The sequence below is a fragment of the Lytechinus pictus genome, chromosome 13, assembly GCF_037042905.1.
Source record: "Lytechinus pictus isolate F3 Inbred chromosome 13, Lp3.0, whole genome shotgun sequence".
Taxonomy (NCBI): Eukaryota; Metazoa; Echinodermata; class Echinoidea; order Temnopleuroida; family Toxopneustidae; genus Lytechinus; species Lytechinus pictus.
Genome location: NC_087257.1, coordinates 8,965,293 through 8,988,377, shown reverse-complemented (window position 1 = coordinate 8,988,377; position 23,085 = coordinate 8,965,293). Strand labels below are relative to the sequence as shown.

At 38.3% G+C, this 23,085-nt stretch overlaps 1 protein-coding gene across 1 annotated transcript in view; it reads right to left on the bottom strand.

Annotated features, from left to right (window-relative positions):
• The window catches only part of LOC129274976 (general transcription and DNA repair factor IIH helicase subunit XPB-like), a 26,652-nt gene extending 3,570 nt beyond the window's left edge, over positions 1 to 23,082 (bottom strand). Inside the window, exons 1-18 of the mRNA XM_064108768.1 lie at positions 22,969 to 23,082; positions 16,366 to 16,437; positions 15,469 to 15,602; positions 14,890 to 15,005; positions 14,181 to 14,301; positions 13,657 to 13,731; positions 12,134 to 12,265; positions 10,775 to 10,977; positions 8,925 to 8,996; positions 7,924 to 8,030; positions 7,315 to 7,491; positions 6,672 to 6,791; positions 5,763 to 6,031; positions 5,057 to 5,193; positions 4,196 to 4,292; positions 3,613 to 3,730; positions 2,677 to 2,825; positions 73 to 195 (exon numbers count right to left, since the gene is read on the bottom strand). Coding sequence (XP_063964838.1) covers positions 73 to 195; positions 2,677 to 2,825; positions 3,613 to 3,730; positions 4,196 to 4,292; positions 5,057 to 5,193; positions 5,763 to 6,031; positions 6,672 to 6,791; positions 7,315 to 7,491; positions 7,924 to 8,030; positions 8,925 to 8,996; positions 10,775 to 10,977; positions 12,134 to 12,265; positions 13,657 to 13,731; positions 14,181 to 14,301; positions 14,890 to 15,005; positions 15,469 to 15,602; positions 16,366 to 16,437; positions 22,969 to 22,996 — 2,250 coding nt within the window. The 5' untranslated portion in view covers positions 22,997 to 23,082. The remainder of the gene's footprint in view (positions 1 to 72; positions 196 to 2,676; positions 2,826 to 3,612; positions 3,731 to 4,195; positions 4,293 to 5,056; positions 5,194 to 5,762; positions 6,032 to 6,671; positions 6,792 to 7,314; positions 7,492 to 7,923; positions 8,031 to 8,924; positions 8,997 to 10,774; positions 10,978 to 12,133; positions 12,266 to 13,656; positions 13,732 to 14,180; positions 14,302 to 14,889; positions 15,006 to 15,468; positions 15,603 to 16,365; positions 16,438 to 22,968) is intronic.
• Between the last annotated feature and the right edge of the window lie 3 nt (positions 23,083 to 23,085).

The following is a 23,085-nucleotide window of genomic DNA, read 5'->3' as shown; positions in this document are numbered from 1 at the left end:
CATAAACCATGGGTTCAACTGATGGTTTTAAAAACCACCTTTGTGAATTTGGGCCATAGAGTTTTTATTCACCTGAGATCCTGGTCTGAGACTGTCACCGGGTACTCTTTCTTCTTCAGCGTCTGCATCAGTAGCAGCTAGTACATGCTGCAGAAGCTGCTGCTGCTCCTGCTTGGTCGAATACTTCAGGTTCTCCTGCACACAAACAATAAAGAAACACTCTCAAAAATACTGTGTGTCCCACAAAAAAAAGAGGGAAAACAGACTTAAGAGATACATCTGCATCAGTAGCAGCTAGTACATGCTGTAGAAGCTGCTGCTGCTCCTGCTTGGTCGAATACTTCAGGTTCTCCTGCACACAAACAATAAAATAACTCTATCAATTATACAGGCGTCCCACAAAAAAGAGGGAAAACAGACTTTAGTGATAGATATCACAGCGTCTGCATCAGTAGCAGCTAGTACATGCGGTAGAAGCTGTTGCTGCTCCTGCTTGGTCGAATACTTCAGGTTCTCCTGCACACAAACAATAAAGAAACACTCTCAAAAATACTGTGTGTCCCACAAATAAAAGAGGGAAAACAGACTTAAGAGATACGTCTGCATCAGTAGCAGCTAGTACATGCTGTAGAAGCTGCTGCTGTTCCTGCTTGGTAGAATACTTCAGGTTCTCCTGCACACAAACAATAAAGAAACACTCTCAAAAATACTGTGTGTCCCACAAAAAAAAGAGGGAAAACAGACTTAAGAGATACGTCTGCATCAGTAGCAGCTAGTACATGTTGCAGAAGCTGCTGCTGCTCTTGCTTAGTTGAATACTTCAGGTATTTGTGTACGCAAACAACAAAGATACTCTTTATCAATAATACAGGGTGTCCCACAAAAAAAGAGGGAAAACAGACTTTAGAGATGGATATCGCAGCATCTGCATCAGTAGCAGCTAGTACATGCTGTAGAAGCTGCTGCTGCTCCTGCTTGGTCGAATACTTCAGGTTCTCCTGCACACAAACAATAAAGAAAAACTTTATCAATAATATAGAATGTCCCCCCCAAAATAGAGGGAAAACAGACTTTAGAGATGGATATCGCAGCATCTGCATCAGTAGCAGCTAGCTCCTGCTTAGTTGAATACTTCAGGTATTCGTGTACGCAAACAATAAAGAAACTCTATCAATTATACAGGCGTCCCACAAAAAAGAGGGAAAACAGACTTTAGAGATAGATATCACAGCGTCTGCATCAGTAGCAGCTAGCACCTGCGGTAGAAGCTGCTGCTGTTCCTGCTTAGTTGAATACTTCAGGTTCTCCTGCACACAAACAATAAAGAAAAACTTTATCAATAATATAGAATGTCCCCCCAAAAAAAGAGGGAAAACAGACTTTAGAGATGGCTATCGCAGCATCTGCATCAGTAGCAGCTAGCACCTGCGGTAGAAGCTGCTGCTGCTTGGTCGAATACTTCAGGTTCTCCTGCACACAAACAATAAAGAAACACTATCAATAATACAGTGTGTCCCACCAAAAAAGAGGGAAAACAGACTTAAGAGATAGATATCGCAGAATCTGCATCAGTAGCAGCTAGCATCTGCGGTAGAAGCTGCTGCTGTTCCTGCTTGGTAGAATACTTCAGGTTCTCCTGCACACAAACAATAAAGAAACTCTATCAATAATACAGGGCGTCAAAAAAAGGAAGGGGAAAACCGACTTTAGAGATAGATACTATAAGTATCAAATAAGCCTTGATCATGTTACTATGTTGACATAGATGTTTCAGGAATCATGCGAAAAGTTGGGTGGCACAATGAACTGTACAATTTTTTCGAGAATGAATCACCCTTACACCAACATAGCTATTACATACCCCTTACCTGATCTATTCCAGCTAGCATGGTGATAGTCTTGAAGCTATACCCTTGAGTGACAAGAAATCTTTGTCTCTTAAAATTAGACCAAGTGGCTGTTTACCACAGTCCCTACATGATCAATCTTGGAATTGGACCAAATGCTTTTAGACCAAATGGCCATTTCCTGCACTCCTTACCTAATCCATTCCAGCTAGCTTAGTGATAGTCTTGAAGCTATACCCTTGATTGACAAGAAATCTGTCTCTTAGAATTGGACCAAATGCTATTAGACCAAGTGGCTGTATACCACACTACCTACATCATCAATCTTGGAATCGGACCAAATGCTATTCGACCAAGTGGCTGTATACCACACTACCTACATCATCAATCTTGGAATTGGACCAAATGCTATTCGACCAAGTGGCTGTATACCACACTACCTACATCATCAATCTTGGAATTGGACCAAATGCTATTAGACCAAGTGGCTGTATACCACACTACCTACATCATCAATCTTGGAATTGGACCAAATGCTATTAGACCAAGTGGCTGTATACCACACTACCTACATCATCAATCTTGGAATTGGACCAAATGCTATTCGACCAAGTGGCTGTATACCACACTACCTACATCATCAATCTTGGAATTGGACCAAATGCTATTCGACCAAGTGGCTGTATACCACACTACCTACATCATCAATCTTGGAATTGGACCAAATGCTATTAGACCAAGTGGCTGTATACCACACTCCCTACATCATCAATTTTGGAATTAGACCGAATGCTATTAGACCGATTGACTGTGTGTACCACACTCTTACCTGATCCATTCCAGCTAGCTTGGTGATAGTCTTGAAGCTATACCCTTGATTAACAAGGAATCTTTGTCTCTTGAGGGAATAGAACATCTCCTGAGTGTCTTGTGATACCAGTGTGTAGAAGAAGGCATTATATTCCTCTGCCGCAGCTCCTGTAAGAAATAAATAAGATGGTCATCCATAATTTTGTTTCAGTAACTATACGCTGTTTGAATCATTTGATTAATTAATATGTGTAATAATAACAATGATGATAGTTACGTTTATATATCGCTTGATATTTAATGTTTCTAAGTGTTTTGTAATTATCATTACCCTGGTCATGCTGGCACACAATGTATGCACTTTCTCCACTCCCTTGGGAGCATTCCAAAAAGAGTTCTATGACTCAATTACGAGGCATACTACATTGAGTTTTTTCAAACGTGTATCGATCAAACATGATTATTTATGTCTGGGACTGACATCTCCCTCCGAAAGATGTGGCCAGGGCTCAAACCTCTGCATCAATTCATAACATCTCCAACCTGATGATTATCAAAATTATGAAGTCCAATGTTCTTGGATTTTTGCCAAACCTTCACTAATACATCAATTTTGTTTTCCTGCTTTTATGAAAATTATCATTACATCAGGGTGTCCCAACCATGGCGTAATTTCCTTCAGCAAGAAATTTATCCACATTGTGCTGCACTCGACCCAGGTGAGGTGAATGGGTACCCAGTAGGAAGAAATTCCTCGAATGCGCGAGCGCCCGATCAAGGTAGCTGTGCTAAAGCCGGGGTAATAATAATAGCAGGGCCAGCTGGGAGAACAGTTTTCGGAAATGAAGTGGCTATCTTGGGTAAATATGCCGTTATTATTATATTATTATTATAGCCTCCCCTTTAATTAATAGGTGCAATCTACAATGAATTAAAGTGACATTAGAAGACCCACCTTTCTTTGCTCTTAGGATACGTCCTAACCGCTGAGCTTCTTGTCTTCTAGAACCGCCGTGAGATGATACCTGGATTAATACATTGGCCTCGGGGAGATCAAAGGAATTATCACCGACCTATTGGGATGAAGCAAAAACAAGGAATAGTTTTCTTGAAGACCATGTCTGTCTGTATGATATTGGAGACCAAATGCATCAAGAAACCACAATACTTCTGCATTTTAGGCTACCATGTAATGTGTGAAAACACACTCCTCCTCCTATCCCCATCCTCCTCCTCCCCCTCCTCCTATCTCTTCCAGTCATTTCTCCCGCCCCTCCTCCTTGTACCATGTGACAATTAACTTTTGTTTTCTTTGAGTTTATATTCTGTTTAAGAGCCATTTTCAATCTTTCGACCAGAACCTTTGCGATTCACATTACAGCAAGCGGAGCCCCTTTCCCTTGGTTACTGTACACGATTTAGTTTCCAAGGAAGGAGAGTAGGAAGGAAGGGAGCAATTCCTACCCCCTGAATGGCATTCCATACATCTGAGACCAATAAATAAAGCAAATTCCCCTGAGAACATAAATACAACTTACTTTTGAGATGAAGATTGTATTGACGGCAGGATTATGTTGGAAGTTCTGGAGAATCTGCATCCGCTCTCCTTGACTCGTAGGTCCATAGATGTATGGTCTGCATGAAAAAAATTATAATACTTCCTTATATAGAAATACTTACTTTATCAGAAGTCTCTAAGAGATCTACAATAATGCAACAAAAAAACCTGGCTTTAGCAGAGTAGCTGTTGAGGAATAAATTTCTGCCAGGTACCCATCTACCTCATCTGGGTTGAGAGCATCACACTATAGATCATTTTCTTGCTGAAGGAAATTACCATAACCCTTGGTTTCTAAATCGGGAGACTAATCCACTGGGCCACAACGCTCCACCAAAAGAAAAGAAAACATTGCACACTCTACTCTATCCAGCACACATATGAGAGAAAAGACATGCAAAAACATATTCATTTGGGCCTGCTAAAGAAATGCAAAAAATACAGGGAATGGGAGGCTAAAGTCTGAATTTTGAAGAATAAAAAGTCTGCAAAAATCAACCTTCCATACGTCAAACAATCATCAAAGTCAGAGTAATTGGTTTGCCAAGAATAAGAAAATCATACACAATTTACATCTCTGTCGAATTTTAATACTACAAATACAAATATTGAATGTCAATAATTCATCAATTAAAGCTTTACAAAGTTAGTGCAATGTTCATATATCATTCAAACATCGCAATTTGCTCCACATTTTATTTTACTGCAATATAAAATTCCCTTCTTGTAGCAATTTTCATTTTACATAGGACTGTACAGAACATAGTTGAAAGCTTTTCTCTAACAACTAGAAATGCTAATAAAATTCAAGAAGTAAAATTATTCCCACGGTAATACTTACTTCCCCATGGCGATGGCATAATGCTTTAGAGCAAAGACATTATCAGAGAACACAATCACTTTATCGTTCCGCTGCTCATGGAATCTCACTAGAAATTGGCATGCACGGAACTTGTTGGGGTTCATCACATACAGCAACTGTAGAGAAAAAAATAAATAAATGTAATAGAATTACCAATTACACTTACTGCACTTGCACCAAAAGAAAAATTATTTTTCGAAGGTCCTCTAAAACTATTTTTATAACCCCTCTTTGTGTAAGATTTTTGTGTTCATAGCGGTCCACATTTGGTAAATCTGAAAAATGTATATCTTTCCCCAAAGCCTTTTACATCATTCAAATAAATATGAGAACAATAATAATAATATGCAATAATAATATGCAATAATATGTTTCTAAGTGCTGCATCCATATACTATTACCCCGGCTTTAGCACAGCTAACCAGATCGGGTTCTTCCTTTCAAGGAATTAATGCTGCCAGGTACCCATCTACTTCACCTGGGTTGAGTGCAGCACAGTATGGACAAATCCCTTGCTGAAGGAAGTTTATACCATGGCTGGGATTCGAACCCACGAACCTCTGATTAAAAGGCAAGAGTCAGAACCACTAGACCACAACGCTTCCACAGTATCGATCAATTTTAGTATAGCAGGTGGCAATAATTCATCAAAGTATTGATAAAAATGTGTAGGGTAATCACTAACCAATCTTCTCCTCGTCCTGATGGCCAGGTACTCCCTGAAGAACTCCGGAGCCATCGGACACCAGACCTCAGCGCACTGGACCCTGGCGATGAAACCTCGATTCTGCAGCTCCATCCAGTTAGCCTCGTAGAGCTTGGGCCCGATCAGGAAGTTCAGGTCCGCGATCTTGTCGTCCTCCCGGACCAAGGTAGCCGTCAGTCCCAGCTTGCAGTGGGCCTGGACCTGGGTCAGGACCCGACGGAACTGCTTGGCAGGGATGGTGTGCACCTCTGAAACAATCAAACGAAAAGGATTTTCTTTATAATAAAAAAGGTGACTAATTTATAAATGACTAAAAATAATGTCATATTTTTTTTTAACTACCAGGACAGACTGTCGAATAGATGTTCATTCACATGTCCAACACTTTATCAGTGCCATGCCTGATTAACCCTGAGCAACTGTCTGGCAAGGTAAAATCAGACAATGACTTTACCACAAAGCAACGGGTGGAATTTGTGGCAGTATTACATAACATCTGCTCATTCTGCTGGCCATAAATCTCATACTACAAAAAATACAAGCATGTGACTTATATTCTTGACACAAGTTATGCACCTGAATTCATTCAAATTTCCCCATGAAATAATAAATGATAAATTTGCAGCCACTATATGAATATACTCTACTGCGCTTTGGTTACTCCTACTGCTTATACTAACTAAAATGATTATCTTATTACTAATTCAAAGCTTCCTTAAACAGATGCATCTTCAATAATGCCTTGACAGAAGGAACAGACTGGGTCATTCTAACGCTAAGGGGAAGTTGGTTCCATAATCTCGGAGCTGCATAGCTAAATGCATTTGCATTTGGCAAAAATGTGTCTTTAATCTGGATATCTAAATACAGGATAGTATGTTTACTTACCATCTAATATCATAAGGCCCCATTCCTGTGACTGGAGCCACTGCATGACCTGATCTGCTTCCCAGGATCTCTTTGTAGTATGAGCAACCATGGAGTAAGTACTGATACAGATAGTGCAGCCTATACAAATAAAAACAAATGTTAAATGTATTGAGACCACAGAAAACTGTCAATCTTAGGTGAAATTTGACCTTGATGATACTTTGCATATTTGTATTATCATCAACATCCTCATCGTTATCTTTGTCATCATCACCATCTACTTCATCATCATCATGAATATCACCATCATCATCATCATGAATATCACCATCATCATCATGAATATCACCATCATCATCATCATCATCATCATCACTATCTTCTTCATCTTTATCATCCACTTCTTCATCATCATCATTATCATCATCACCATCACCACCTTCGTCATAACCACAAGGTTTCATGTAAACCTGGGTATCAAAGACGAAGATCTACTGAACTCATAGATAGAGAGCAATCTATGCCCATAATTCTTTTCGTAATCAGAATTGCCAATCAAGGTCACATCAAACAATTCCTATTTTAACAATACCATCCACTGTTTCCCCAACTCCAAAGTACAAACTTGGTACAAGACACAATAATCCTTTGTCACACTTACCCATCGGTTTATCTTTAGCATCTGAAGTGAACCTACATATCATGGCATCGTCTACGGTGGACCACATCCTAAACTGCGATCTCCATTGCTCAACAGCCACCCCCGATGTACACAGCACCATACAGCGCTTCCTGACAGTACAAGCAGCAGTCACCCCGACCAATGTCTTGCCAGCACCTGTCAAAAACAAACCATGGTTGGTTCAAGGTGCTCCTAATTCCACCAGGGGCCCCTTTCATAAAACTTGCTTCAATTACAAATTTGCAATTACAGTTTAAAGCTACTGAAATCATTCAATTTGATTGGCTGATAGTAAAGTCATAGAAATTTGCATTTGTTATTATAACAAGTCTTTATAAAACAGGACCCAGCTGTTGTACAAATTTTTATTCTTTCTATAAGATTGACTCTTGTTGAAATTGCACTGCAGTTTAAATTTGTAATTTTTATATTTGATCATATTGCTATCATCTTTTTGCTATATTGTTAATTATATGTTCTTAAAAAAAAAAAAAAAAAATCCCCTTGAAAGGGTAACTATGTGCAAGGGATGTTATATCATGTGTTTGCACGACACTACAATGGCGTATTATTATCATTACTGCTTACCACATGGAAGTACGATGACCCCTGACCTTGCCCTTCCATTGCCGAACATCTTTCTCAAGCTCTTCTCTTGGTATGGACGTAGGACGGTGGTGGGTTTCAAATCGATGCTGTGAAATAGAACAATATAAAATACATCATGTACATACACAGAGGTGTAGTGGCTCAGTGGGTAAGTATCTGGACTCTGAACCACAAGGTCGAGGGTTCAAATCCCACCACAGCATTCGCATCCTTAAGTATGAATGTAGGACAGCGGTTGGTACCAGATCAATGCTGGCAAATAGAACAAAAATACATCATATACAGACATTTCTGACTTGAACTCAGAAGATAAGATTGCATGTTCGATATGAAAAATAAGTCAGAAAGAATCTTTGAACTGGTAGAATTTTTTCTGACTTCTTTTTTAGATCTATCTTGCATGAAATTTGATTCAGGGCTTGAATCAAGAATTCAAAGGGGGCAAGGCCATTTTTTTTTACTAATGGGGCACTGCTATAACAGATGGCGATGTTCACTTTCCAGGGGTGTGAGTAGTCACAAATAAAAAGATCTGAAAAAGCTGAAGAGTGTTGAAAAAGTCTGAAATAGAAAGAGCTCCGATACTTTTTGTACAGAGGAAGGCCAAAAATAAGGTGAAATTAAGCTGAAAAAAAAACCCAAAAAAAATCTGAAATCAGATAAAAATCTGAACTCTCACACCCCTGATTTTCGGGGCATCCAAGGCCATTTAAAAGGGCATCAAAAGTAAAATGTACTTTTCAACGGGACATATGCACTGGATTACTGCAGGGCACAAAGGCCTCATGCAAAAAGGGCACTTAATTTAGCCCAAAGTCCACAAATAGTTGGAGCAGCATCAAGCCCATTCCGATGGCATCGGAGGCCAAGGCCTTAGATTAATTCGAGCCCTGCAGCAGCCAATCAAAATCAAGGTTTCCATGGTATGTATCGGGCCCCCGGTTCGGTGGTGAACGGGAAAAAATAAACGAATGTCATACCTGAGGTCAGGATTCCTCGTGTCGTTCCTGAAATCATATTCAGCTAGCAGAGGATACTCTAACTCAATGCATCTGAGAGAGAAAAACAGAGAGAGAGGAGAATCAAATAGAGTTGGATGGTTACAGAAAAGAGATAGTTAGAGAGATCAGGATTTCTTGTGTCGTTCCTGAAATTATAATTTATATTCAGCTAACAAAGGGTACTCTAGCTCAATGCATCTGAGTGAGAAAAACAGAGAGAGAGGAGAATCAGATAAAGTTGGATGGTTATGGAAAAGAGAGGGAGAGATCAGGATTCCTCGTGTCGATCCTAAAATTATATTCAGCTAACAGAGGGTATTCTAACTCAATGCATCTGAGAGAGAAATAGAGAGAGAATCAATTAAGTAAGAAATGAAGAAAAAATTACAGAGGAAAAGAAAACTTAAAACGAGGCAGAAGAATACAAGAGATAAAAAACAGAGAAAAACAGAGAGAGAGGAGAATCACATAGAGTTGGATGGTTACAGAAAAGAGATAGTTAGAGAGATCAGGATTTCTTGTGTCGTTCCTGAAATTATATTCAGCTAACAAAGGGTACTCTAACTCAATGCATCTGAGTGAGAAAAACAGAGAGAGAGGAGAATCAAATAGAGTTGGATGGTTACAGAAAAGAGATAGTTAGAGAGATCAGGATTTCTTGTGTCGTTCCTGAAATTATATTCAGCTAACAAAGGGTACTCTAACTCAATGCATCTGAGAGAGAAATAGAGAGAGAGAGGAGAATCAAATAGAGTTGGATGGTTACAGAAAAGAGATAGAGAGATCAGGATTCCTTGTGTCGATCCTAAAATTATATTCAGCTAACAAAGGGTATTCTAACTCAATGCATCTGAGAGAGAAATAGAGAGAGAATCAATTAAGTAAGAAATGAAGAAAAAATTACAGAGGAAAAGAAAACTTAAAACGAGGCAGAAGAATACAAGAGATAAAAAACAGAGAAAAACAGAGAGAGAGGAGAATCACATAGAGTTGGATGGTTACAGAAAAGAGATAGTTAGAGAGATCCGGATTCCTTGTATCGTTCCTGAAATCATATTCAGCTAACAAAGGGTACTCTAACTCAATGCATCTGAGTGAGAAAAACAGAGAGAGAATCAATTAAGTAAGAAATGAAGAAAAAATTACAGAGGAAAAGAAAAATTAAAACGAGGCAGAAGAATACAAAAGATATTAAAGAGAGAGAGAGCATTTCACAAACATGTCATCTGACGAGTCAGATCTGTCATCATTTCTTCATTCTGATTGGCTGGGAAGCATAGGTGTCTGACTTTTTCTATGGTAATTGTTTAGATAAAACAGACTTTGTCAGGTAAAACATCCGCCAAGTCCTTTCATGAACTTGTCGGATGTCCTATCCGACATGTTTGCTTCTCTGCCAATCAAAATCAAGAAAAGTTGTAGAAGATCTGGGCCCTGTTTCAAAAAACTTGTTATAATACAAAATTTGCAATAACAGTTATAAGCTACTGAAATCCTCCCGTCTGATTGGCTGATGGTAAATTTGTAATAGAAATTCTGCATTTGCTATTATAACAAGTCTTTACGAAACGGGACCCTGATGTTGATCAAATGCTCTTGAGAAAAGAGAGAATAAAAAAGACAAAAAGAATCAGGGAATAAAATCATAATAATATCAGAACTAATCAATAAGCAAAGCTACGTAAGTTCTATCTGATAGAATTGCATATCAGAGAATTTATAAAATGACAAGTTGCAGATGTTGCAGGTGTTTTTTAATTCAAATCCCTAGGAATTTTTCACCATTGTAGTCATTTTGGTTTTGACTATCCTCTCAAAAGATAACTCACCTCTTTTGCAGATTCTCAATTTCGTCTTGAATGACCTCAAACGAGACGGCAGTCAGATCATCCCCGTCGTCATCCTCCTTATCTATTTTATCGTAGAAATCAAAGATGTCTGTCGGGATCTTCTCCGCTTCACCTTCCCCTTCTCCTCCTTCCTGCGAATCTGTCCCTTCGTTGGCTTTGCCTTTGGAGTTCGGAGCATTCAACTGGCAGGGAAACGATACAAGAATCTCTCAATCCGTCTGCGTTTTGTTTGCTGCTAAATTTGTTAATGTTTCGTTTTACATTCAAATCCTAATGTGAATTTTAATGCCGTAACATTCTGTACATACGTTATGCATTTTGTAAATATGTTTATTGTTATTCAGGGCCCCATGGAAGACCACTACTTATTGGTGAATGGGCTACCCTGTCAAAATATCAGAAATAAATAAATAAATTTTCATTATGTCTATATAAAGCAGTGAAATACCTTCAAAGATTGATAATTTAAACATAAATTAAATTTCTGGTAATGATCACAAAATAAAGTCAAGAGGACCACACTAGATGGATCCTCCATTGTATGTTATCGGCATACAGTCAAACTTTGTGTCTCAGCTATTGCCAGGCCAATATTCTTCACACCTTCCTGCTATCAAAGTAGTGACCTCTGTGACATTTCACCTCAAATGTACTCAAATATGCCAAGTTTGAAGATGATCCCCTAATGGTTCTCTGGAGTATCAGATATACCAATGTACAAAATGAACTCTGTGACCTTTGACCTCAGACCTTGTGACCACCAAAACAAGGCAGATCATTGTCACTTCAATATGCATACATTAACAAAATTTGAAGTTGGACTTTAAAACTGTTCTTCAGATATTGTGAGAACAAGACTTTAAAAATAAAATAATGTCCTGTAACGTTTGGACCTACGACACCCAATGCCAAAAGGTTCTTTCGTTATCACAAGAACAAAAACAGGACAGACAACATACTAAAAATAGCTGAAATAGGATCCAAAATCCTTAGAGTATATTGTACGCGAGCAAATGGGATGCTGAATGTCAAACATTCGTACATGTACCGTCCATAATGTAAAGTTGCACAAGTCAGGAAAAGGTGACGACACTATAAAAATTAAGATTCAATGCATTACACCCGCTTAGTAAATGAAGACGCGCAGGACTGGCTAAATGCGCATTGCCATCAATCGATATTCTCCCCATTCATTTTACATGGGTTTTACCCTCCAAAAATCGAAACTTATATTGTACATATGTACAATATAACTGTTTGAAGGGAGGTCACATGGTACCAATCTAGCCAATCACAGCTCATATTTTACTACCACTATTTACTATAATTTTATATTACCTTGAGTACAGATGAGCCTCCCGCTGCCCTCTGGGACACGAGAAAGCCATCTTCGTTCTCCTCCTCGTTAACATCTGATCTCAGACGACACTGCTGCACAACCGAATCCTTCAGTAACTTTTGCAAAACATCCTATTATCAGAAACAAAAGATGAGCTGATTAGCTGTATATTTAGCTTTGACAATGTATCGCAGCAGAGTGTAACTAATAATGTAATAAATGACAGGATTGTATCAATTGAACTCGAAAAAAATAACAAATCCAAAAGTCTCCTAGAATATTCACTTGGAGATTTATTTCAGAGTTTACAACATAAAACAATTCAAATATAGCAGGCGCAGATCCAGGAGGGGGCCGAGCCGGCCCCGGCCCCCCCTATATTTTGGCAACCTGCAGAAAAAAGTGTACTCTTTAACTTGATAGAAACGATAAAAAAACAGAAAGAAAAGTAAGAAAGAGGTATTTATATACCAATGATGTGTAATTTACAGCCTCGTAACAGCCGGCCCGACCAAAAAGGAAACAAGAAAAAGGTGGGAGAAGAATTGGAAAATAGAATTTATATAAAATATTTCGCTCGCGTTTCGCATTGCCTGTGTAATGAATCTCATTCAAGATGATTAAATGGCACTTAATATGTCCAGTTCTGAAATCAATTTGCACACAATATTTTAGCTCGAGCATCAAGCTTTCATTATTTTGTTTGATTTATACCAATTGTTAATATATATAAAAATTTTCAGCTCGCGCTGCGCGCTCACATTGTTTGATTTGTGAGATACCTATCCTCTTTGGAAATTCTTACCAAAATTTCTCAAAATGCCCCTTTATCATGTCAGTAAAAATTTAAGCATGTGCTTTGCGCTCGCATTTATATGTTTGAGACACATCTTGTTCTTTATTTAAATAAAAACGTGCTAAGACTGTCAAGTTTTCAGGTCGGAATATCAAAAATTTTGAGCTCGCGCTTCGCACACTCATTATTTAATTGGTGATACTGTATCCATTAATCACTAAAAACAGTCCTAATTGAGTCCCTTTTCACGTTACTATATTAAAATTTCTGCTCGCGCTTCGCACTCGCATATTATATTAAGACCCATGAGATACCTTATCTTGTTTATAACAATAAAAACTAAAACTTCAGTCTTTACTTAGGACTACCCCCTAAAAAACCAACAAAAAATCAGATTATAGCGGCCAATCGAGAAAAATGTTGATGAAGATATTTTTCAGCCCCCCCTATTGGCGAAAGCTGGATCCGCCCCTGTATAGTAGATAACAGGATTGTCACAAGCCCATGTTTAGTGCCTACTAAGTTTAACTGGCTGAAGTTTAAGGGACAACTTCCTGGCAAAAGCTTTGGGGACTCCCCCTCTACACCCCCTGGGTTTCAACGCATTAATTTCACTCTACATGCATATGTGGAGTTTACCATAATTTCAATAGATAAAATTTCACCTATTTTAAAACATTTCAATATCGAACTTTGAACAACATACCAAGCAAGAGTATCACTTACAGGGAAAGGACTCTCCACAAAGTATCTGTTGTGCTTCAGGACCAGCTTCACTTTACCATAGCTAAGAGTACATAGCTGAAAATAAAACAAATAATCAGATGATCAAATGGGAAGCAAAGGCTGATTGTTTCATAAACTAAGTGAATATTATATGAATGCAAATGCAAAGGAACTATGATCTAAAAGGATGACATTTTTACCCAGTAAAGACTTATTACTTTTGAAAAAAACAAACTATCATCCCCATCATCATTTGTGATATCTTTTCAGAGATTAACAATGGAGCAAAGTGTGGCATGTATGACCATCCATAGGTAATACACTAACCATTTCTATTAACTATGAAAAGAAACAGCCGCATGTATGGCCATCAGATTTAAATACACTGCTCATTTAAATCAACTAAAAACAATGGCATGTGCAGCCATCCATAGGCAAATCCAGTACTCATTTACATTACCAGTGAAAATAAATTAAGGCATGTACAGCCATCCATACGTAAAGGCAGTGATCTTTGATTTTACCTTGATGAATTCCACAATGCCATTAGGGATGGTAGTCTTGCTTAGTCTCCTGAGGTACTCTATGATGTCACTGGTCTGGAGACCAACAGATACTGCTGCATACAATGAGTATGCAGTCAGTCTGTTAATGAAAATAAAACAAATAATGCAGGCCTGTGAATAAATGTCTTGCTAAGTCTCCTGAGGTACTCTATGATGTCACTGGTCTGGAGACCAACAGACACTGCTGCATACAATGAGTATGCAGTCAGTCTGTTAAAAAATAAAACAAATAATGCAGGCCTGTGAATAAATGTCTTGCTAAGTCTCCTCACTTACTCTATGATGTTACTGGTCTGGAGACCATCAGACCCTGCCGCATACAATGAGTATGCAGTCAGTCTCTCAAGTAAAAAATAAAATGAATAATGCAGGCCTGTGAATGAATGTCTTGTTAAGTCTTCTGAGGTACTCTATGATGTCACTGGTCTGGAGAGCCACAGACCCTGCCGCATACGAGTATGCAGTCAGTCTCTCAAGTAAAAAATCAAATGAATAATGCATGCCTGTGAATAAATGTATTATCAAACAGACATTACCATGTATTTTGCTTAAAGTTGGCATGGTAATGTTGAATACTTAGACATGAATTGAATATGATAATAAGCATTTTGCTTTGCCAAGCAGTACCAGCCCTGGTGTTTTAGACCAATATGGGAATGAGACTTACTTGTACTCATGGATGTTTTCTGGTCTGCATACCGGTTCCGAGATAGCTATAAGGAAATCATGAGCATGTTTGTAGACCGGCGAGAAGGATTCTAAAAAGATGTGTCCATCGGGAGCCTGCCAAAGAAAAATGAAACATGACAAAATATCAAAGAGGCATTGTCAACAAAAAACATGCAAAACATTGTTACTCAAATGAATAGTATACTTTCTCAATAATAATAATATGCAACATTTGTATCCTGCTTAATACAATGTTTCTAAGTGCAGAATACTGTTACCCCGGCTTTAGAAGGGATACTGTGATCATGTGCTCAAGCATTCAAGGAACTTCTTCCTACAGGTTCCCATTTACTACACCTGGGTGGAGGGTGGCAAATGTAGATAAATGCCTAAACAAAGGATGTGAGTACCGCGGCAGGATTGAACCCCGGACCTTGTGGCTCACACTCTGGAGACTTATCCACGAAGCCACAACACCTCTAGATATGTATTCAACAAGTCACCAGGAATGGGCATGACTCTTGCTGGACGATCCCAACAAATTGGTTCAGAAATTTGCTGAGGTGTCTTCACTTACCAACCACAGGGGTCTTGAACCGTGGTCCTTCTTGAGTTCCATCTGACTGCGGTAATCTTTGGCTCCAAACTCATCCTCATCCCCATCGTCCTGCTCCTCTACCTGACGACTTGCGTTCTTGGGAATGAAAGTAGCTAACGGGGAAATAACAAGCAGAAATTGATACACTGAAAAGTTGATGCATTCCCTAGAAGCTTTATAAAGTTTTATTTCACTATGGAACATGATCATATAATCAGGGGTGTGAGTGGTCACAAATAAAACGATCTGAAGAAAGCTGAAGAGTGTTGAAAAAGTCTGAAATAGAAAGAGCTCCCATACTTTTTGTACAGAGGAAGGCCAAAAATAAGCTGAAATTAAGCTGAAAAAAAAAATAATCTGAAATCAGATAAAAATCTGAACTCTCACACCCTTGTATAATACAATCTATTTGTAATGATCGTATTTTGGTCTTTTATAAGGTTATTTTGGATAGGAAGAAAACAGGATCTGACAAAAGAAGTATGGTTTTAAAATATGCATTTTTCAGAGAAATGAAAAGGATAGAAACCTACATTGCTAGAAAACAGACCAAAGAAAACGATGAATTACCGTAATGGCTTGTTAACATTCACATAAGGAAAATTTACGCAATTTAAATTGAATCTGCAATAACTGTGACAATTGTTGTTTCTTGATGTATGATCAACTTTGTAGTTTTTTATTCGAATGTGATTCATTGAGTAACCTTGATTTGAATATTAATAGAGGCAAAAAAAATTAAATACATTGGCAATTTGCTTGCCGAGCTAGCAACTGACTTTGCCAGTGAAAGCATTGCATAGACATGTACATACAGGGGTTAATCGTTTTCACCATGCCGACCTATAGAGTGATAAGAAATTCATAGGTACATACCATCGGGTCCTTGTGAGTCGTCAATTTCAATTTCAGGAGAGTCCGTTCTAAATTTCTTTGACTTCTTGGATTCTAAAAATGTAAGGGAGAGAATTACAATTCGTTAATAATTATTAGACAATTCTTTCTTTTGCTTCGATATAGACATTATTGCTCAGATATATGTCTGCTGTCTTTGAAACTGTTATTGTTTCTGACATTTTAAGTTGTTCAGCCATGTTGCTGTCCTCAAAATTTAAGATGGCTTCATTTAGCACACAAGTAGTCTGATGAAGGGGTTTCATTTGTTCTTGTTTCTTTGGCATAGAAACAAAATGAAGACTAGTTGTATTCATTACATAAATATCATGAAAAAAATTTAAAAGTTGGTGCAATGATGTAATGAGCAAACATTTTAAAGGGGTGTAGAACATGGCATGAGGGGTAGTTTCTTTTTACCTTTTTAACAATTAGAGAGAGTGAAATGGAAATCTGTTTGTAATAGATTTTGATATGATATTCAGAACATACCCCCTGTTTTTGCTGTTCATTTCCCCTTTTCCTGGTATTTTAAAACTTTTTTTCATTTTATTTTATTTTATTTATTTCTCATTTTATTTATTTATTTTATTATTTTTTTTTTTTGGGGGGGGGGGGGGGGTGGGGGAATGCCCTTCAAGCCCCTTCCCCCCTTCCCCATATACGAAAGTATGTGAGCATGTGTGTGTGTATACATATGTGTAATAGGTATGTATATGTACATACATATGTACCTATATGAGTGTACATATGGTAAGGTCCCCCAAGTCTGCGCAGTCCCCCTTGTCTTGCACACACGTATCTGCGCGATTCTAGTGAAAGAATATATGCACAGACCACAATTTTTACACCTGCAACACGTAGACAGATATTCATTTTAAAACAAGTGGAACGCCTCTGGCAGTCTCACCTGCATTACGCGATTCGATATAGCAGCAGTGCTGACTTTGAAAACAGCTATTGAATAATTATTCACAAAAGAAAGCAGTCATATGATAATAAAATACTATGTCCATTGACCCAACATGACCTTTGACCATGATCATGTGACCTAAGACATGTGCAAAACATACTTGATTACCCTTTAAGGACGTTCCACAGTTATGTTTGTGCGCATTATGATCTGCGCATAGTTTACACTCTGCGCACTGACGTCACAATGGATGAACAGGTGATTAGTTAGCTGCGGGTATGTGCTGATTTTTCTCATCTTCTGCACTTTAACTGCAGATCCGATGCGTTATTTCATGAAGCTAAAAAATTGAATTATTCCATGGACCATTCAAAAAAAGATTCTCTACAATTTCAAAATACTTTACTCTGCAGTGCTGCCAAGAATCACGAATATTACCCCGAGTTTGAATAAATGTAGAGTGGTTTTGATTTTTTTTTCACATAGATACAAAGCATTCGGCGCATTTTTGGTGTTTTAAAAAGCACATTTGCTCTAATAAAAATACTGATAGTTTAAAAACAAGCACATGAACCCCTATTTTTTAATGTTTGCTCCTCTTAGGTATACCTTCCTCTACAACTCTACAAATTTTGGTGAAAATGACATGGATTTTGAATAAAGTGCAGCATTTATTGTACTTTTGTAGTTTGTTACTGAAATTTCAATTTTTTTAGATTGGGATTTTGTTATCTTTTACGCCATTTTTAAGAACTGACAGTGCTGTTAAACTTAAAACTGCAAACAAATAGCACTATAAATATATTCTCCATTCTAACGATACAATTGTTAACTCTCTTGCGAAATTTGATGACTTTTTCATGTATTTTGACTGAGTAATACAGGTTTAAACTCATTGTAGTAATCTTGGGCGGTCTAAAAATGCAAATTTCTTTTGAATGCGCAATTCTTAAGAACATCAATTTGGGTAAACTTTGAAGTTCTATAACAAAAAATCAAGCACATGGACCTATGTTAATTTTTGCATATTTCGAATATTAAGGTTCTAAAGTATCTATGTGCAAAGTTTGGTGAAAATGACATGGATTTCACTTTAACTGTGGAACGTCCTTGATATGTCTACGTTTCATGAACTACATGTGTAGATCCATAAACTTTCTAAGTTATGATGCCATTTCAACAAATACCCCCACCACGGCCGAAGTTCATTGACTTTAAATGACCTTTGATCTTGGTCATGTGACCTGAAACGCGGACAGGATATTCAGGGTTACGTGTATCAGAGTGCCCCTGAAATATTTTTACTACTTTTTCCTCTACTCTGAATTCTCATGATCCATTTGAAAGGAGCTGCACTTGATCTTTGTTATGCAAATCAACTCCACCACTAAACATGCTAAGTACTCTATGTTGACTGCACAACTTGTATAGGTCATATAGGTAGTGGGGTGTGGAGCTATGTTGGGCATATTGGATGTGCTGGAAAGGTCTCCACAGAAAGCAGGGACCATTTTGTTTTATGCAGAGGAAACTATCAGACCCTCATTGAGAGGAGTTTCTTCGAGTTTTGTTTTGCCAGCTTTAAAGATACCAACCGGTTTTGCCAACTTTAAAGTATCAACTGGCGGTTTTATTTTATATTCTTCTTCCAAGAAATCAAGTGTAAGTCTTTGATATTTCTATACTTGTATTACTTTGGACAATCAAACTTCTTGTAGCCGTGATATGTTAAGACGTTATGAAAGTATTGAACTATTATTGGTATTGATAACGCTACTAGACATATATAATTATGGTAAAACAAGTCATGTGAAATTACCGTATTTTCCGGTATATAAACCGCGGCCGTGTATAAACCGCACCCCCAATTTTTGACTCTTGGAAAAAAAAATTAAAAAAATTGAGGAAACCAGAAATAGTGAAATCTGTGTAATATTCTATATATTTGAAGGAATATCTTCATGCATTCTCCGTGATACTAAAGCAATAAAATATACGAAAAGATATTATTTGTTCGATGCAAAGTGTTTTCACTTCGACAATTTTGACGCAATTATCTCGCTCATGCAATACACAGCGATAATGCCTGTACCGTACCGGTACGTGGTGCTGAGTCTATGGGCAGCTGCCGGCTGCCCCGAGCTCTGCCTCTGGTACGTCCAAAGTGATTCGTCCTGATGTATGAATTTTGCATAAATACTCATAAAACAGACTTATTACCTGTTGACGACGAATTGGGATTGTGTTTACTTAAGCAACTCAACACCATCACATGACCAAATAATTTGAGAACGGACTGTTGGCCGAGCGAGACGAGCAGTCACGTCGGCTTTTAACTTTTTTTTTCTGAGCATACATGGAGGGAGCGCATGCACGTTGCTCGTGAGTCGCCGCAGCCAGGGGGGGGGGGATGGGAAGGGACGATCGGGCATTGCATCTTGCATTGATATTAAGTTGTTTTTTTTAATGAGAAAAATGATGTGATGTGGATGTGGATGAAATACAATTTTACAAAGTAACAAATACAAAGTTCTCCATTGCTGCAAAAGCAATCAATACCGGTAGATGGCGCTTCAACACGTACAGTCTTCAAGTTTAGTTAGCTGCACATTAGAAAGGCCTCGAGCAAGATTTGTTTCTTTCTGGGATTTTTCTTATTTTTGGTTTGGAAAAGCGATAGTAGGCAGCTTTAAAATTTAGTGCCCTACTGTTCAGTATTAGAGGTATGACATTAGCTGTCAATTACACTAGCAGATCGGTCAAACAGAAGAGGGTAAAATCTTAACTACGTCTACGGTAGTGCGCGACGCTCCGCCTTCAGTTTCCCTGTCGCTAGGCTGCGGCGCGCCCAGCGCCGGCCAGCCATGCCAGCAGGCACTGGCAGGCGCTACCGAGGAGCGCTTACCGAACATGGATTGGCCGTCTCGCGAACACCACGACAAAAATCATTAAATTATGAAAAGAGAAAGACAGAGATGATGTAAAGTGAGTTTTATTTCATTCTTTTTACAAGTCCACGTTTCAAACATGTCACACATATGCTAAATTTTCATCAAGTCAATCAAGTTTCTGAGGTCGGATTTCTCTGTGTTCGTGTATAAACCGCACCCCCCATTTTCGAGGTTTTCCCCGACAGAAAAAGGTGCGGTTAATACACCGGAAAATACGGTATATATTTAAATCACAAATTTATGTAATCACAAAAAGAGATTTTGCTAAAAACATTCTGACCTGATTGATGAGGACAAAGTTGATGTTAAGAAGTGACAGATTAATGCTAATGAGAATTTGTATTTATGTTTGGTTTTACTTTAATGTGTAGCCTGTTCAGTCATAAGGAAGTTTGCTGTAATTTTCAGGTGGCTCCTAATTTATGGGCAAACTCCCGGAAGAACCCTTCCGTATCATCCGTTCTGGAGGGGCAATATAATAATCTTTGTGGACAAACTGGTGTATTTCACCTGCTGCTACGTGGCCCCAACCTGAGTGAGGGGGATGTTTACAAGTGCTCCATATTTCAACGGATCACGGAACCATGGGGACATCTACCAACATAAAACGATAGGATTAAGATCCACTTTGTCAACGAGTGAAATGTTCGGTAAAATGAATAGGTCTAGTTGACTGGCCGGGTAAGCAGTTGATTACCATGAACTTACTACACCTGAACTTGAATCAGTGAGCATTTCTCTTCTTCCCTTTGAACTGGACATTACATAAACCCTTTCCTACTTGGAATAGATTTTTATACCATACCGGCCCGGTAGTTATTGTGAAATGTTTTAAAGGGCAATCACTTTGTATTACAATCAGAACAAATTGCAAACCCAAATCTGTAACAGATTACCCTTGGAGATTGCATATGTTTCACTACCACTTTACACTTGGTTGTAAAATTATTTCACGTCTTGTAACTGATTTGATACTGCATGCTAGCGTCACAAGAGTGAACGATAAAGATGATTGTATTGTAAACCTTGAAAAATAGACTGATTATTATGTTAATAAACCAGTACTTCAATTTGATACAGTAATTTTATTCTTTTTATTCTGAGTGCCTGACAACATGGTTACTCTTATGTCCCAAGTTTCATGAACTAGATCTATAAACTTTTAAGTTATGATGACAATTCCACAAATAACCCCAACATTATAAAAGTTCGTTGCCCCCTAAATTACCTTTGACCTAGGTCATGTGACCTGAAACTCGCACAGGATTTTCAGGGTTACTTAATTGCTCTTATTTCTAAGTTTCATGAACTAGATCCATAAAATGTCAAAGTTATGATGACAATTCCACAAATACCCCCAACATGGTCAAAGTTTGTTGACCCTAAGTGACCTTTGACCTTGGTCATGTTACCTGAAACTCATGAAGGATCTTCAGTAATACACTATCAACCTTATGTCCAAGTTTCATGAACTAGGTCCATATACTTATAAGTTATGACATTTCAAAAACTTAACCTTGGTTAAGATTTTGATATTGATTTCCCCAACATGGTCGAAGTTCATTGACCCTAAATGACCTTTGTCATGTGACCTGAAACTCAGGCAGGATGTTCAGTAATACTTGATTACCCGTATGTTTTAATGTATGAACTTAACTTTGGTCATATTGGTTAAGAAATTCCATGTTGACGACGCCGCCGTCGTCGGAAAAGCGGCGCCTATCGTCTCGCTCTGCAATGCAGGCGAGACAAAAATGACATCAATCATTCAATGTCGTATAAATGTCGGAAATGAAGTTTTACTTGTAGTTGTATCCCATCATGCCCATTCATGCCCATTTACATGATTTAGGCTTAGGGTGAAGAATAATTAAAGAGCTGTGACTCTGGGAGAAGAGTTCTTTTCCTTTTGTGACAACCTGCTGACCTGTGTTACAAGAAATGAACAAGATGCGACTCCCGGCTCCCCTATCAGTAGAGGCGCACGGCCAATATTGGAGACTGTCTCCAATGTGGGAGATTATCTCCAATATCAGAGACTTTTGTAAAGAATTTGGGTATCCAAATTCAGAGACAGTCTCCAGTTTTGGAGACCAATTTCCTTTGTTTACATTTGCTGCAAAAGGATTACCTTGGCGGCAAATAAAAATGTGATAAGCAGATTCCTCATGAAAAATTGCCCCTTTTTACCATCTACTTTAAAAATTCACCGTCTACTTTTGTTTTGATAAGGATTTTTGTTGTCAATCACACACAAAACAAATGGGCTTCTGACCTCAGTGAGACAAAATTTTGGGTGGAAAAAATCATGCTTTTGTTGGTGTTGTTTCTTTTGTCCTTTTGCAAAGCAAGTCTCCAATGTGGGAGATTGTCTCCCCTATTGGAGAGAGTCTCCCATATTGGCCGTGCGCCTCTACTGCCTATATCAGGCGACTGAGTCAATGTGAAATTCATACACAGCTTCACAAAAACGTGTTTAGCCCATGTAGCATGCAGGCGCAATAATCGCACACGCCTTTATTGCAATGGATTCTGCGCGTTTCTATCCGCATTCCAAGCGTATAACACGGTTCTCTATGTAAGGGACTAGGCCTAAAGTAAAGTCCACTTTCGCACTTCCCGAAAAGTGACGGAAAAGTGCTGATTTTTAAAGCCTACCGACAATTTTCTCATACCTAAGTAATATCATAGTATTCTTGAAAAGTAATGGGACATACGTACCACCGTCTTTACGATCCCGTTTTCCCATTGCATTCAGAAAATTGTTGATATATTTCAGAATGTGGATGTCTAACCGCCCCTAACCGCCTGCGCCTGCCTACGGCCAAAACTGTCGCC